The 16,998-nt window shown below is 41.6% G+C and overlaps 3 protein-coding genes across 3 annotated transcripts; 1 reads left to right on the top strand and 2 right to left on the bottom strand.

Moving 5' to 3' along the window:
* Positions 1-251: 251 nt before the first annotated feature.
* Positions 252-5,824, bottom strand: LOC141912602 (prenylcysteine oxidase 1-like). Its single transcript, XM_074803895.1, has 5 exons — positions 5,649-5,824; positions 4,591-4,797; positions 3,509-3,683; positions 2,808-3,016; positions 252-2,326 (listed from the first exon to the last, which is right to left on the bottom strand). The coding sequence occupies exons 1-5, from the start codon at positions 5,740-5,742 to the stop codon at positions 1,536-1,538; spliced, it is 1,476 nt and encodes a 491-aa protein (XP_074659996.1). The 5' UTR covers positions 5,743-5,824; the 3' UTR covers positions 252-1,535.
* A 278-nt stretch (positions 5,825-6,102) lies between these two features.
* Positions 6,103-7,903, top strand: LOC141912693 (STE20-related kinase adapter protein alpha-like). The gene has a single exon (XM_074804025.1). It carries the CDS (start codon positions 6,153-6,155, stop codon positions 7,266-7,268), a length of 1,116 nt encoding a protein of 371 aa, XP_074660126.1. The 5' UTR covers positions 6,103-6,152; the 3' UTR covers positions 7,269-7,903.
* A 761-nt stretch (positions 7,904-8,664) lies between these two features.
* LOC141913071 (pyruvate dehydrogenase protein X component, mitochondrial-like) lies at positions 8,665-16,874 on the bottom strand. The gene is made up of 9 exons (XM_074804515.1): positions 16,735-16,874; positions 16,087-16,170; positions 14,424-14,757; positions 13,667-13,774; positions 12,873-13,092; positions 12,036-12,173; positions 11,438-11,596; positions 11,211-11,275; positions 8,665-10,241 (listed from the first exon to the last, which is right to left on the bottom strand). Exons 1-9 carry the CDS (start codon positions 16,868-16,870, stop codon positions 9,959-9,961), a joined length of 1,527 nt encoding a protein of 508 aa, XP_074660616.1. The 5' UTR covers positions 16,871-16,874; the 3' UTR covers positions 8,665-9,958.
* Between the last annotated feature and the right edge of the window lie 124 nt (positions 16,875-16,998).

Raw genomic sequence — 16,998 nt, 5'->3', positions numbered from 1 at the left:
TACTTAGCAATGTGCAGTGGAGGGTCCCAAATCAAAGTACTACACTGAAGCCTCCACCAACAGACCCTTTACTTACCACGATTATCTTAAGTTATCTTAAAATAGGCCTACTGGAATATTTGATTCAAAATTATAATCATATCCCATGGAAAATTGGAATGATCAATGATCCTAAAACTTGTAACCTGACTGACTCAAACATTTTGAAGAAATCACTTTTCATAATCATAATTTATTATAAAAATCGACATTTCAACAAACTCATTAATATTACATTAATATACAGACGTTCATGAGTGATAAATAGTGTGTCAAACACAGTAATAATAAAAGTTTTTCTATCTGAGACACAAAATTCATTAACAGCCACATAATACCTTCTCCTTTTCAATGTACTCAAACTTATTTTAATCACCTCCTTAATGTAAGACCATCCCAAACAATTAAAGCATATTCAAAAATTCCCGAATTACTTGATCGTAAATTTCATGTACCGGTAACCTTAGTTTTGGCCAAGACACAGTTTGAGTCAAGATTAGATGCAGAGTTAACTCATTGAAAAATCAACTAATCCAATCTCACAGATGACTCCAACTCACAACTGTGGGACTGGGCCGCTCGGGTCCAGTTTCATGAAAACCAAATTTTTGTTTCAATTGCTATTGGTTAGTTCAGGTTTTCAATGAGGACAGCAATTCAAACTTAACCGTTTAAAGCTTAAACATTTTGCATGACACTACGAAATATTCATCGTGAAATATGATATAAACAATAGAAAATACGTGTATAAAATAGATTTACAAATCACTTTAAAAAATAATCAGTTCCTCTACTACAAAAAGGCCGGTCTTAACCAGATTGAGTTCGAGGATTTGTGGGTCCTCTTAATCTAAATACCAGACATTAGTACAGTTCCTAACAATGTTTGTTTGTGGAACAACGACTAGATACTAGACTTAAGGTCCTCCCCAATACAACTTTGGTAACGATTTATCGAAAATGACGTAAAGAATAGATTGTAAATAAATCTGTTAAGTGAATCGGATCTTTTTCATTGTTCAGTAATGTGGGGTTTTTCATATAAACTACAAAAACTTCTACAGGGGCTAATCTAGGGTCTGATTCAGAAAGGGGTGCAACCCCAAATAAGGGCATATCAAGGCCTAATCAAGAGGGCACCCAATCATCAGGCAAACATAACCTAATTTTGGAAGTACAGAGAACGTGCTTGTAAATTCATACTTTTGAAGTTGATATTCTTTTCTAAATATTCAAATTATTTTTCCATTAAAATTGCAGTGCAACTTTAAATTTAAGAAGGGGGAGTGCACCCCTCGGAGCTGAATACACTCCAGATTGATTACAGGATGACAATACAGAGAATATGCTTATAAATTAATACTTTTGAAGTTGATATTCTTTTCTAAAGATTTGAATTAATTTTCCATTAAATTTGCAGTGCAATTTGACATTTGAAAAGGTGTGCACCTCCCCTTGGATCCAGCCCTGATTGATTACCATTTATTCAAAACGAATCACAACTCTGATTTATCATTCGTCGTATCTTTTGTATCGTCACTAAAAACCGGATCGACGTCGTCGTCGTTTCCGATCCAGCGGTTATACGCGAGCATCGCAACGTTCTTCGCGCCGATCATTGACATTTCGAACGCCGACGCGGCCGACTCGATTGCGTTCACGTAATAGAGATTATCGTGAAGAACGAACGACGCGAGTTTCGCCTGCCGCGAATACTCCGGATACGCCATCCAATCGGCTTTAACGATGCCGCCGTCGCCGCGCTCGTCGAACAACCGTCCAAGTTCCGCGTCCGATAGAGGCTCGTACGAAAACACCTTATAAACGTCGTTCTCGTACGCCGCGTCCGCGCGCGAGAAATTCACTGGCAGATTCCGCGAGATTGATGTGAATCGCACGGAATCGTCAGCTGATTCCGATATCATGACCGCGTAATCGGCGAACGTCGGATTCGGTTTACCGGCGACAAACGTCGCGACCGTTCGGTGGTATCGCGCGCCGACTCGTATCGGGTCGGGGAAATCGTGGAATTCCATGTTGTTACGTTGGTGCACGGGCGCGGCGAGAATCACCACGTCGTAAACGTCGCTCGTGTCCTTCGTCGGTTTCGTGCCGTCCGTTCGTTGGAAGCGAAGTCGGTATTTGCGTTCGTCGCGCATTTCAATGCCGACGACGAACGCCGGCACGAGGGCGGCTCCGGATTTGCGTAGGAGGCGTTCGGGGATTTGTCGGTTGCCGTTTTTCACGGAGAATAAGCCTGGCTCGACGCCGGCCATCGCGACACCGCCTGAAATTAGAATCGAGTTTATACGTTTCATCTCAAGCTGAAAATCAGGGCTCAAAAGTTGGGCAAAATTTATAGACTTGAGCAGTTTAACTTGTAAAAAGTCTTCTATAGTAAACTGCTTCCTACTCGGTAGCATTGTAAATATAATATTTACGACAGTTTCACTGAGTTGAGATCAGGGAACTCAGTAGTGTTGGAACTGCTGTAAATATTTCACCGAGTTGAGAATCAGGGAACTAATAATGTTGGGACTGTCGCAAATCTTTCACTGAGTTGAGAATCAGGGAAACAGAAAGTTTTTCTAAATGAAAGTAGTAAAATTCATCTACGTTCATGTACTAAGGTGAGACCGCTAAGGATATACTTCGATATAACTACAGTCATATATGTTAATTACTTTACAGTATTCCAAATTCTTTATGGTCGGGTTTCGTTTCATTAAGTTTTCATAAAGTTTTCGAAATCTGTTTATAATACTGACCGACGAATGCGTGAATATCGGTGCCTTGACCGTAGTTGACCCTCAATCCGCCGTGAACTAACTCGTCGATGAACCGCTCGTGAAAACCGTCCTTCAGAAGCCAATCTTTGATCGAATGCTTCGTCATTTGGACGAAAGTCGGCGACATCGATCGTAACAGTTTCTCCACGTCGGTAAACGCCAGTCCGCGTCGTTGGTGTTCGTATATTCTGAAACGAAATGAAAATATACGAAAATACGGATGAATTTTCTGAATCGTCTACATTTCTCATCAGGGGTGGATCCAGGAGGATTTGGCAGACTTTGAAAATTTACGATTATGGATGAATTTCCCGAATCGTTCATATTTCTCATCAGGGAAGGATCCACAGGATTTCGTGAGACTTGGACGAGTTCACTAAGTTTTTTGAGTGCCCTATTCCACTTTGTCCAAAAGCAATATTGGAGTACGCTTGATATTACCTTTTTGGCTTCAAAATTAGTGCCCCCTCTGTGGAGGAGTACGCCTAATGTTGTCTTTTTGGACATCAAAATGCCTTTCTGGATGTGACTAGTTCAGCTCCTGTTACAAAAATTGTCACCACAGAACAGCTGGCTGTACCGTTTGATTAGCCCCTCACTCGGTACTGGTCAACTTAGTCAACTTAGTTCCAACACTACTGAGTATACAGGCGCGGTATCTTATATCTGCTTTTTCTTACCTATCGAACTTGCCGAGAAGACCGTCGACCCATTTACCGATATTGTAAACGTCGAATCCGTATCTCCAGAACAGTTTGACCAGCGAGACCGCGGTACACGAACTCGTGCTGAATACGATCTCCTTTCCGTCGTAAACGCCGAGTATTTCATCCGACTCCGGTTCATGATCGAGACCTACCGAGGTAATTTCGCTTCATTTAGAATTTCTAGTTACAGGAAAAAACTTCATTTGAAATAAACAAATAGATACCGAAACATTTGTACCGCAAAATAGCAACGACTTATTCACAAATCCGAACATGAAAAATAACGGGTCACTGAATGGGCTACTGGCAAACATTAGATTCACTACCACGTTATTCCAAGTGAAAATTAATTCATCTTCAAAAATTTGAACTGGATTTTTATGGTTCCCTAATCTGAATATCATCAATTAGTCATCGAATAGATATAAGAATTAGATTCACTTCCAACTCCCGGTGACAGGGTATATTTAGGTTTTTACTGATCGATTGAAAGGTTGATTGGATTTTGATTGAAATATAGAAGAAATTTAACACCAATTCACCAACCACAGTCTTGTCTATGAAAGGCAGATAGCTGTATGAGCTTCAAAGAATATTTTAGATTGAGTTTCTACTCAAGCGTTTGGTAGAGTTCGTGGTGAAGATCGTTAAACTAATTTGAAAAGTTGGTCGGATTTCACTTGAAACATAGAAGGATTTGAAGCCCGCAAAACCGAGTTACAATACTAGTAACACCTCGTGGATCGCCGCGGAATCCTCGCTTGCCACAGTAGTCATAACAGTACCCCACTCTGACACTTTCAAAATTTTGACTAAACTTCATCACCAGAGATACAAAAATGATTCTTTTGACTTCTCTGATGATAAGGTTTAGTCAAAACCTCATCATTAGAGAAACGAGACAAAAAATACAAAAAAGGAATTTCATTTATTTTCTCTGCTGATGAAGTTTAGTCAAAACGAAACTGTCCGAATAAATAAATAGTCAAATCATCAATTGCGGGTTTTGCTCATTATCTCTAAAATACTGAGATCGATATCAGTCAAATGCTTACCTAACGATTTCGTAAAATTGACGAAGTACTGATTCCTCGGATGAATGATCGTTCCTCCGGATTCGTGACGATACCCGTTCAACGTGATCTCCGACGCTCGTCCTCCGACTCGATCCTCCTCGTAAATATCGACGCGGGCGCCTTCGCCGAACAACTCTCGGAGGAATACGGCCGCGCTCGTTCCTCCGACACCCGCTCCGATTATTGCTGAAAATTGAAATAGCCGGAATATCAGCGTTTCCTACTATCAGGATATCTACACTGCAGTGCAGTGTATTGGTCGGTAGTGAACTTTGCTAATACACTGTTGCATGAGCATCCATTTAATAATCAATAAGTTTCTTCTATTGCAAGATGGCAGCACCTGTAAGCTTAGCAGTTAACCCTTTCAAGACATCTACTTTGCTGTGCGGTGTATGGATCGGGGATGAACTTTGCTAATACACAGCACCGCAGTGCAGGCGCATCGATTCTATCTTTAATTAGCTATTTTCTCTATTGAAAGATGGCAGCACCTGTCAAACATTGCAAAGTATATCGATAACTAACAATACACCGCATGATGGTGTAGACGTATCATAATGTTAAAATCAGTATACAACGCACTGGGGTGGAATTAACCAATATTTTCAAACTAACGAAACAGCTGGCATCAAAATTTCTTACTGCAGTTAACCTTATCAGTACATCTACACTGCAGTGCTGTGTATAAATAGGTGATGGACTTTGCTAATAATACACCGACCGCACCACAGTACAGTTGCATCAATTTGATTAGCCTAATAATTAGCTATTATCTCTGGCTGAACTTGCCAAAATTGCGAAACTAAAGATACACCGCACCGGGTCATAGACACAGCCTCAGGGCGCCTATAGCGAATGCACCCATTGGGAATGGGACGGTACCAAAATTTTCAAATCATCAGAAGCGCTTTAGGGCCTGGTACCGAATTAGTCAGCACTGGGAGGAGTAACAGGTGGTCTTTTAAATATTTTTGCACTGAAAAAAAATTCCTTCATTTAATTCGACAACTTTTTTAATTTGATAAATTATTTACCGATCCGTGGTGGAGGCACACTCTTCGCGTAAAGACTAGAAACTGATAACAGTAATATCTGACTGAGGAAAAACGGGTTTCTGCGAATATCCATCGCAATCTATCCCGTTTAATTCGATGGAAAAGGAAGAAAAAGGGTTGGAAAATCGAAATAAATCGCCGGTAAATTTAATCAATTCAATTCAAGCTTTCGGGTCCACACTACGAATCAAAACTCGCGCTACCAGCGCAATTCAATTCAATCCCTTTTGTTGAAGCATCTTTTAGTTGACAATAATTAAATAAGCAAAAACATGCCTACAAACTGTAACACAGATGAGATAATACAAAGATACATATTCAACCAGGTTTGTTAGAATTTACGAAATATGAGGAATAAAATATCAACGATCAAATCAAAATCGCCTTTATTGATCTTTAACCGAATAGTGATGGCGCCACTAGCCGGCGCCGGGGTATGTCCCATAAATTCTGACATTTCCAATCCGAGTGAGAAACGCGAAAATGATGGTTTGTTATGAGCCGCATCCGCGACAATACAAGCTCTTAACGGTGATCGGCCGCAGCCGAAGCGGCCTGGCCACGATTTCCTTAGCTAAACACCTACCATCGGGTGGATCGGTCGCGATCAGGCGATTGCATTTAGAAAAACGCGACGATTCATCCGGACTGGACTTTCTCGACACGACCGAAGAAGAGAACGAGTTTATTCTGAGTCGTCAGCTGGATCACCCGAACGTGCTTCGATTCTACGCGTGTTTCGTCAGCGGCGACGAGATCTGGGAGGTAATGCCGCTGATGGCGTTCGGCTCGTGCAAAGACCTTGTGCAGGCGCACTTCAACGACGGTCTACCGGAGGCGGCGATCGCGTACGTCATACGCGACGTCCTACAAGCGCTCGAGTACATCCACCGACGCGGAATCATCCACCGGAACGTACGCGCCAGCCACGTTTTAGTGTCGGCCGGCGGACGCGTATGTCTAACCGGACTGACGAATTGCGTCGACACGATGAAGGACGGCGCGCGGCGTCGCGCGGTGCACGTATACCCGCGTAATTCGGCGCCGGCGATGAACTGGTTGGCGCCGGAGGTGCTCGAACAGAACATGCTCGGGTACACGACGAACTCTGATATCTACAGCATCGGTATATTGGCGTGCGAACTGGCGAACGGGCGCGAGTCGTTCTGCGACATGCAACCGACGCAGATGCTGCTCGAGAAGATGTACGGCACGATCCCGCAGTTGATGGACTCGACGACCTTGTCGTATTTGATCGCCGACGCGAATCAAACCGCCGCGGGCGAAACTACGACGGCGGCGCCACCTGACGACGACTCGCCGTATAAACGAACGTTCTCGAATAATTTCCACCATTTCGTCGCGTTGTGCACGACGCACGACGCGAAATCGCGCCCGACCGCCGCCGAACTTTTGGCGCATAATTTTCTGAAGCAAGTCAAGCGGCGTTCGTCGTTGGATCTGTTGCCGAATCTACTCTATCCGGTGACTCCGCTCGGCGACGTCGATAATCTACCGGCCGATGATTCGTTCGTCGACGAACAGTTACGCGGCGTATGCGAATCTTTGCGGTTGAACGAGAACTGGGCGTTCGATTGAAACCAGATTCTTAGATCATCGGTGGATTTAGTGGAGGGGGTGGACCGGGTGGAGAGAAGCTCCTGTTTTTCCTGTGGGAAGGCCACCTTCTTGCAGCCATCGCATTGCCAAATCTCCCCTTTTCAAATAAAGTGCCCCTATTCCAATTTTTAGGTCCACCCCTTCATAGAATCCTAGATCCGCCCTTGTATATCAGTTTCATTCCGCAGTGGTCTCCAGTCGAGGGGTTTTAAAGGAAATTTAACAGGGATAAAAGCCACCCCTGTAAATTGCCCGAGAAGACTAGCCCCGGAATTTGCTTGCATCAGAGAAGGATTTATCAGTGCCGCGAGATATAAGGGGCCATCTACGAAGTACATAGAGATTGCTTGGGTCGGTGGAAATTAATTTGATTTGAGAAATCTGGATTATACATCATATCGTACATACATTTATGTACTGGTGTAGGTGGACCATCGATATCTGAGTTGGATCAAAATGTAGATTAAACTTGTGTCAAAATGTGGGGGGGGAGTGGTGTCTACTGTACATATACTGTAAACAAGTTCCCTTGAATTACTGTCATTAAAATTTGACTTCTTATAAATTCATTGATGTTGTATTATTCGAAGGTAATCTATTTCGAATGTTAATTATAGTGCTTTATTGATATTAATTGTAATAAATAAACCAGATGTTTTGAATGAAATATCTATTTTTCGATTCTTCAATTCGAGGCTTTACCAATCTCTAGGTTGTCTGTTTTGTTGGTTACAACTTTGTAGTACTGTAATGGACCTGGTTCCAGGTACATGATTCCTGGACTCGAAGCTACTGGTTTAGGTCTCTCAAATGGTTATGTCCCAACAAAAATCAAGCCATCGCCCTTAAATAGCCGAACTGTCAAAAGGTGAATCTACTGCAGTTTTACCTTAGGATCACTAGCGCCACATATTGAAAAGATGTGACGTTTATATCAGTGTTACTCTGGAACCAGTTCCGAGTAAATATTGGTTGACAGGTACAATCTGCAGCCAGGACCCAGCCTCACATCCTTGCGCACTTGAGAAGTTAATCATTGGAAATGAACTATAAATACGAAGGGCCAGTTAGTTGCTCATAAGTTGGTTAGAGCAAACCAGAGGATAGTTGAAATGGTGACCATCAAAAGTCCATTGTTGGTATGGTATTTATCCACCGGTTATCTAGGGGTCGACTCGGATACCAGGCCGCACTTGACGAAATCCACTTGAACCCTTACATAGAATTTAACTCACCTATGTAGAACAGGGGCTTGGCCAAAGTTGTAGCATCAAAATGAGTGTGATGTGAGCCTTCATATGAAATAGAATTACATCAGTCTGTCAGCAATCTCGCTCAAAATAGTAACAGAATAAACTTTTTAAAGTTTCAACTAACAATTCATTTATTATTTCATATCTCGTAACAAAATCAATCTAAAACAGCTATTCGACACTGTGACTACAGACTGAATATTATACTAATTAATTATAAATTAGATTACAGCATCAAATACCGATACAATATTCATACTTCATCTGACTGCACCATTCATCCTCTTACGGCCAGTCGCACAGTCATGACTTACATTTACTTAAGAGAGACCAGTCCAAGAGAATCTTAGTTCTATAGCTAATCTAACAAGTTAAGACCAGTCCAAGAGAATCTTAGTTCTATAGCTAATCTAACAAGTTAAGATCAGTCTAAGAGCATCTTAATTATATAGCTTATCTATCTAATCTATACCCGGAAGCTAATCTAACAAGTTCAGACCAGTCCAAAAGAATCTTAGTTCTATAACTAATCTAACAAGTTAAGATCAGTCCAAGAGAATCTTAGTTCTATAGCTAATCTAACAAGTTAAGATCAGTCTAAGAGCATCTTAATTATATAGCTTATCTATCTAATCTATACCCGGAAGCTAATCTAACAAGTTCAGACCAGTCCAAAAGAATCTTAGTTCTATAGCTAATCTAACAAGTTAAGATCAGTCCAAGAGAATCTTAGTTCTGCTTATCTAACATGTTAAGACCAGTCCAAAAGAATCTTAGTTCTATAGCTTATCTAACAAGTTAAGATCAGTCCAAGAGAATCTTAGTTCTATAGCTTATCTAACAAGTTAAGATCAGTCCAAGAGAATCTTAGTTCTGCTTATCTAACAAGTTAAGACCAGTCCAAGATATCTTGGTTCTATAGCTAATCGAACAAGTTAAAATCATTGGACTTACCTTAGTCATGACTGAGCAACTGAGCCATAATTTTTAGCACAAAAAGCACAATTTTTCCAAAAAATATATCGTACATACAACAACAAGCAATGGGGTACTGGCACACGGGTTTCTATGGCAAGTGAGGACCCCTCAATGATCCACCAGGTTTGGCTAGAGTATTAACTCGGTCTCTTACACATCTTTTCATCTACATTTTGATTAAAATGATTAAAATCGATGAACGAACTTTTCTCTGCAATCAAATCAATTCTGTTTCGGTGTAAATCCGAAACAGCCGAGCAGAAAAGTCAAAATCTCGCTTTTATTGAAGTCAATTTGATACCCATTTTCGAGTTCGTTTGATATTCCAGTTCAAAGTCGTTCGAAAACAAACTCGCTACACTACTGACTGACCGTCAGTCACCCCATCTGGTGGTTCACGTCGGTACCACATCGTATTAGATCCGCGCTATAAAATGTCTAAAACGCAGACATCTGATCGTCCGAATTTCCGCGCGGTATCCTCTCGACGAGCATCAACAACGGATCCTCCAACGCTGTGCGGAACGCGGCTAGGAACCGAGCGGCCGTCGCGTCATCGACGACGCGCACGTCCGACGACAGCGTCACCGACATCGTCGTGTGCCGTTCCGAGTCGGAATCCAATCGGAATCGCGAAGCTCCGATCGCTAGTATACACGCCTGAGGCGGGTTTATGACGGCGGAGAATTGCGTTATACCGAACATTCCTAGATTCGATATTCTGTAAAATAGAACAAATTTTCTGAGACAGGGTCGCAACAGATCAGTCATTCCTGGATATACAGGGTCCCTACAGATCAGTCATTCCTGGATATACAGGGTCCCTACAGAGCAGTCATTCCTGGATATACAGGGTCCCTACAGAGCAGTCATTCCTGGATATACAGGGTCCCTACAGATCAGTCATTCCTGGATATACAGGATCCCTACAGATCAGTCATTCCTGGATATACAGGATCCCTACAGATCAGTCATTCCTGGATATACAGGGTCCCTACAGAGCAGTCATTCCTGGATATACAGGGTCCCTACAGATCAGTCATTCCTGGATATACAGGGTCCTTACAGATCAGTCATTCCTGGATATACAGGGTCCCTACAGAGCAGTCATTCCTGGATATACAGGATCCCTACAGATCAGTCATTCCTGGATATACAGGATCCCTACAGATCAGTCATTCCTGGATATACAGGATCCCTACAGAGCAGTCATTCCTGGATATACAGGGTCCCTACAGAGCAGTCATTCCTGAATATACAGGATCCCTACAGATCAGTCATTCCTGGATATACAGGATCCCTACAGATCAGTCATTCCTGGATATACAGGATCCCTACAGAGCAGTCATTCCTGGATATACAGGATCCCTACAGATCAGTCATTCCTGGATATACAGGGTCCTTACAGATCAGTCATTCCTGGATATACAGGGTCCCTACAGATCAGTCATTCCTGGATATACAGGGTCCCTACAGATCAGTCATTCCTGGATATACAGGGTCCTTACAGATCAGTCATTCCTGGATATACAGGGTCCTTACAGATCAGTCATTCCTGGATATACAGGGTCCTACAGCATCATATTTTTTCTAACATATCTATTCTGATTTTTTGTAAACCAAATCAATTTCAAGATCAGTCCTGAATGACCGCAATACTTCGATGTAAGATTTGCAATAATCAACTCACGTAAAAGATCCGCCTTGGAATTCGTGAGGCTGAAGTTTTCCGTCGCGCGCTCGAGTGGCCAAATCCTGTAATCATAATACGATTAAATCACCTTAAAGATGTTCTTAGATTGGTCTTTAGTTGTTACATTGGCTATTAGAGCTATAAGAGCTAAAATGAGCTTAGACTTAAACCTAAATATAAGCCATGACTATGGAACCAGCCCCGGTACTACCAATCAATCCTACCTTTACTGATTCCGATATAGCGCTGATTCCGAGTTTGTCGGCGTTTTTCACGATCGGCGTTATTAAACCGCTATCGGTCGCTACGGCGACGCAGACATCAACGTCGTTCAACAATCGAGGGCCGTCGACGTTCCAGATGGCGTTCACTTCCGGATACGTCTACAAAACCAGAGCAAAGAGGTGTCCAAAGAGAATGATCAAGTCTAACCTAAAAGTTTAACATTTTCCCAATCGCTATTTGAAAATAATCTTTACACATTGTTGTTATCGGCATATCTTGGAAAAGGTAAGTGAGCGCATAATCTTCGAGAAAATGCCTTAACGAATATTTGAAGCGACAGACTTTCATTGGATTGTAATTGACAGGTCGTGAAAACTGATAAACACTTCCGGTAATGAAATTGAGGCCTATAACACATATTATTAAAATGGAAAGAGTTTGAATGACTCGAGTAAGGTCAAATAATTTCCATTCCGAATCGAAGGAAATTCTTCTGAGGGCCTATTTAAGCCATTTACACAAAATTATCATTTTCATTACGTATGAAAACTTTGGAATGTCCTCCCTCATCACATTCTTCAAATCCATTGAATTTACCTTTAACGCGACGGCCGCGGCTTTGATGATGAAATCGTTCACCGACACTTTCGTTCCTTTGGCTTTGAATTGGTTGCGTAATTCGATGACGGCGTCCATTTTACAGTCGATCGTCGAATTCGAATGTGGAATCGTCGTCTGTAGGTAAAAGATGAAAAGTTACTTCGAATATTGAAAGAGAACAGTTTTCATTGTGAATTCAGTGATTATACAGTAGGCCTAAACCTCACCTGACTCGGACAAACTGGGACCGGTAAAATCAGTCCGAGGTAAGAGAAGTCTGAGTTAAACGATAGGGAATTAAGGGCCCGGTTCCACAGTTGTGAGTTAGAGTTAACTCAGAGTTCAAGTTAGTTCATTTTCAATGTTTTAACTCTAGATTCAAATCTAAATCAGAACTGTGGAACTGGATCCTAAAAATAATTTAGTTGTGGTCAGAACTAGTCAGATATCAGAGTCGGCTATGTGTGAGTTAGGCGAGATTTACTGGATTCGCGTGCAGTTCAACTCAGCTCGAATCAAGATAAGCAAGGGGTAAGTCGCTCAAACGTTGGTTAAAGATAAACAGCAGATAATACCATAATGAACTTTTCACTCTCTCAACTATCCACTGGTTTACTCTAACAAAATTTTGAGCAACTGCAGCCCCAGGCTTTGATATCAGTCCCGTCTAAACAAAACGATCAATTCTTGAGCAACCAGCCCCAGACCTTTCGAAGTGATTGAACTATACTGCGCTCATCTCAATACCGATCGCTCATCATTGGACGTTCGTTAATCCAAGGTTTCGATGACGAAGTGAGAATCTAAAAACAATCGTCTCGAAAAGTAAGTTACCTTAGATTCGGTCAGACGTTTAGCTATCGTACGACGCATCGAGGTAACCTCGTGATCTGTAAACCGCTGCTGCTGCTGATCCGGTCGTCGTTCCGGTATTCTAGCCGGTTGTTGCTCGGGAGCTGGTGGTGTCTGAGCCTGCGGTACTGCGCTGCCTACTTGTTGCTGTTCCGGTGAAACTGGCTGCAGCCCCTTTTCGCTTATGTATTTTAATACGTCTCTGTTTTCACGAACGAAGAAAGAAAAACATTTTTCATTCGTTTCTCGTTTGAAATGAGTAGAAACTACTATTGCATGATGACCATAAACCACCAATTTACAAATTCCCTGAGTTTTCCTGACTTTTCCATGTGAAAAAACACAAAATTCCTCGAGTGAATCAGAGAAATTTCTAGGTATAAAATGTAACGATTTATTCATTTTTTTATTGGATCACGTACTGATAAAGAAATACATATGGTCAAAAGCATAATCTGAATTCCCAGGTTTTCTAGGTTCCTTTTTTCAATTTGTCAAATTCCTGGGCCCGGTTTCATAGACTGAGTATCAAAGTAAACCCTAAGGGTAACTTCTAAATCTGGGTGACAACCACCATAGTAACAATGAGAAACCATGGTTATAACGGATAAATTTCAAAATGTCCCCAGGCATTATTTTCCTTCCACATCCATGAAACTCAGCCATGGAGTTTTCCCTGATTTGTTCTAGATGTTTCTTACTCCCTCAGTTTTCCAGGTCAGGCCAGACTCGTAGGTTTGTGATATTGTAGCCGTACATGCAGTTAATCTACTTACCCTTTGGTAATCCAACTGTGAGGTCCGGGACCGGTGCCGAACACCTCGCTCGGAGATATGTGATATAAATCTAAAAGATTACGGACCGCTGGACCGATACCATGTCCGCTGAAATATAGATCGCAGTTTTGTCATGCCACTGAACGAAATTATGAGGCCAGGACGAGATTTAAGATTTTCTATAAAAGCCATTCTAACATTCTACTTCAGTCCAGTCTAAGCTCATTTTTGGTTCTATGACCAAATAGACCAGTCTCAGCTCATTTTGGTTCTATAACCAATCTCTCAACTTAAGACCAACCTAAATTGATTTTAGTTCTATACATATCCAACAGCCTGTGACCAGTGTGAGTACATTTAAGCTCTTTAACCAATGTAAATAACTAAGGTCCAGTCTTTTGAACTTAACCCAAAAATTGCAACTGGGTCATAGTCGTTATCCGCTAAAGAAGAACAGAATATTAAAATATTGATAAGATAAAAACCACTATCTACAAATTATAAGAATTCAACAAATTTTAGAACAATCTAAAATATACAAAATACACGATGTTTTGATCTCTCCCTAGAGATCATCATCAGGTGTGTGATCGAAATGTTGTGTATTTTATATATTTTAGATTGTTCGAATTAATAAATTTCTTGTTTTTAAATTCTTTAATTTGTAGATAGTGGGTTTTTATCTAATTATCCGTTCACCACGTTTGAGTGTGGTTATCGTTCTTCCGTGAAAATATTGAATTTTCTGACAACTTACTGCCTATCTTCTGCACTAGGAGCAGATGTCCGAGGAGCAGGAGCAGGAGCAGTAGCAGGAGCCTGATGCTCAGCTTCAGAACGAGGTCCATCACTAGACACGGCATCGGTCGCCGTCTGCTCGGCGTCGGGCTCGACGTCGGTCGGCATCTCGACGTTTTGCCAGTCGTCGCCCTCTTCGACCATCAGTCCGATCAACGTTCCGATTTTCAGGTCCTTACTGTTTTCCGGTTGTACGATCTTCGCCAGGATTCCGTCCTCTTCCAGCTCGAACGACACGACCGCTTTATCGGTTTGAACGTCGCATAGAACGTCGCCGGCCGAGATCGAGTCACCTGAAAAATAATCACACCGCGAATCGACGCTTTTCTCTGAAATAGCCGACACCTCAACCAAGGAAGGTAAAGAATATTGATACCTTATTTCTCATTTCAGCTGAGCGGTTAAGTTGACCTGTCCGGCCAACCTGTACATAATTTTGTTAAAATCACGATCAAGCTTACGATTACAGACCCGACAGTTAGGCCTATAGAAATGGACTGATTGCAAATTTAGTCGCAGCTTATAAAATGACCTGGCCGATTTGGAGGAGCAACGAGGTATCGTTTTTCAGCCTCAAAAAGCAAAGCCTATGCCCTGTGAATTCAGCACCACTACCATACAAAGCGCTGGTGAACATTATTATTAGTGAAACAAGCGCTATATAAATGTGACATTATTATTATTATTACTATTATTATTATTATTATTATTATTAAAAGTTGACCTGGACGGTCCTGCTTATCTACCTGCACATTACTTTTCTTTTTTTAATCAAGATCAAGCTAATCATAACAGACCCGGCAGTCATAGAAATTAACTGATTAAAGATTTAATCACGGTTTAGAAAATGAACCGGCCGACTAGGAGACAAAAGGTATCATTTTATATTCCATCCCGTGGGATCATTGATTCATAACGTACGCATAAAATTCGAATTTTCAACCCTCCCTCCCCCCCTCTGTACGCAAAATCGACCATTTTTTCATATACATTAAATATCGCAGTACGCTATTGCACTGACCCCTACCCCCTACCCTAATGCGTACGTAATAAATGACCGACCCTGAACATAATTTTTTGAGAATCGTGATTAAACTCACACCATCACAGGCCCGACAGTTATAGAAATGGACTGATTGCAAATTGAATCGCGGCTTATTGATTTGTAGAAACAAGGTATAGTTTTATAACCTTAAAAGTTGATCCGGACGGTCCTGCCTTATTATTATTATTATTATTATTATTATTATCATTATTATCTTTATATGTATCTATCACTTAGTTTTTTTTTTTTTTCTCAGGGCAATCCCCCTATCAGGCTCAGCTCCAAGGGCTCGGGGTTGTCCTTCTTATATATGTCTATTTATCTATGCAATCATATCCAAAGAAACTATGTTTATAATCTTGTACATATTATAAGTAAATAAATCATTCATTCATTCATTGCCTATCGAAATACCTGTACATTTTTTTAAAAATCATGATCAAGCTAATCGTAACAGACCTGGCAGTTATAGAAATAAACTGATTACAAATTTAACCGCGGTTTACAAAATGTCCCGGACGATTGGGAGAAACAAGGTAACATTGTATTTTTCATCTGAAGAACCCGAACCACTCACCTTCTTTTTTGTGCCATTTTACTATAGTTCCTTCAGTCATAGTCGGTGATAACGCCGGCATCACTAACTTTATACCTTCTACATCTATTAAACAAACGAAGAAAGGGTCAATGAATTAGAAACTTGTTTTCGAATACATCCTTCATAACAGCGCTGAGGACACCCAACAACTAAGACCTTTTTGGTCTGCAATTGGTGTATAGGCTAAACAGGATAGGCCTACCCAAACCCTCCTGACCCAGCTGGGCGCAAACTGATTGTCCTTTCATTAGAGCCATAAACTTTGGCATCATAAGTTAAGGTCTAGCGATTATTGACTAAATCACTGACCAAAACATTATATGGCACTGGAGGGCAGGGTGGATGACAGGGTCAGGGTTATGATCGCCTGAGCTTCTGCAGCAGCGCTGAACTGGGGCAGGAGGGTTTGGGTAGGCCTATCCTGTTCAGCCTATACACCAATTGTATGCATTACTCAAAAATCTCTGGAAAGAAACGTTCACGCAACAAAAGAATAGAGAAAAAGGTCCTAGTTGTTGGGCGGTTTCGGAAAATATAATTTAATTGTTTTGAATTGAATTTTCGGTGACATTTCGGCCGATTCGAGCCGGTTTTCCGGATCAGATCTTGACTTGTCAGCCGTCTTACCTAAACGACATGATTTGCTAAATAGCCTTGTCGGGTTAACAGCGGGAATCACGCGTCTAGTTGCGGCCGATCGTCCTATATTGCTGCCCAAGATAAGTCTAAAACGACCCCAAGAGCGAAGCAGGGACGTCGCCATTTTCAATTGCGGAACTTCAACCCGTCGAAGTTCCGCACGGTTCCGATCGAAACGGTGAACCTCGCATGCCACGAGTTCCTATTTTCGCGTGCCAGAGTTTGTCACCATCGCTTGCCAGGGTAGAATTT

This window comes from Tubulanus polymorphus, chromosome 11 (assembly GCF_964204645.1).
Source record: "Tubulanus polymorphus chromosome 11, tnTubPoly1.2, whole genome shotgun sequence".
NCBI classification, from domain to species: domain Eukaryota; kingdom Metazoa; phylum Nemertea; class Palaeonemertea; order Tubulaniformes; family Tubulanidae; genus Tubulanus; species Tubulanus polymorphus.
This window is presented reverse-complemented; position numbering and strand designations above follow the sequence as displayed.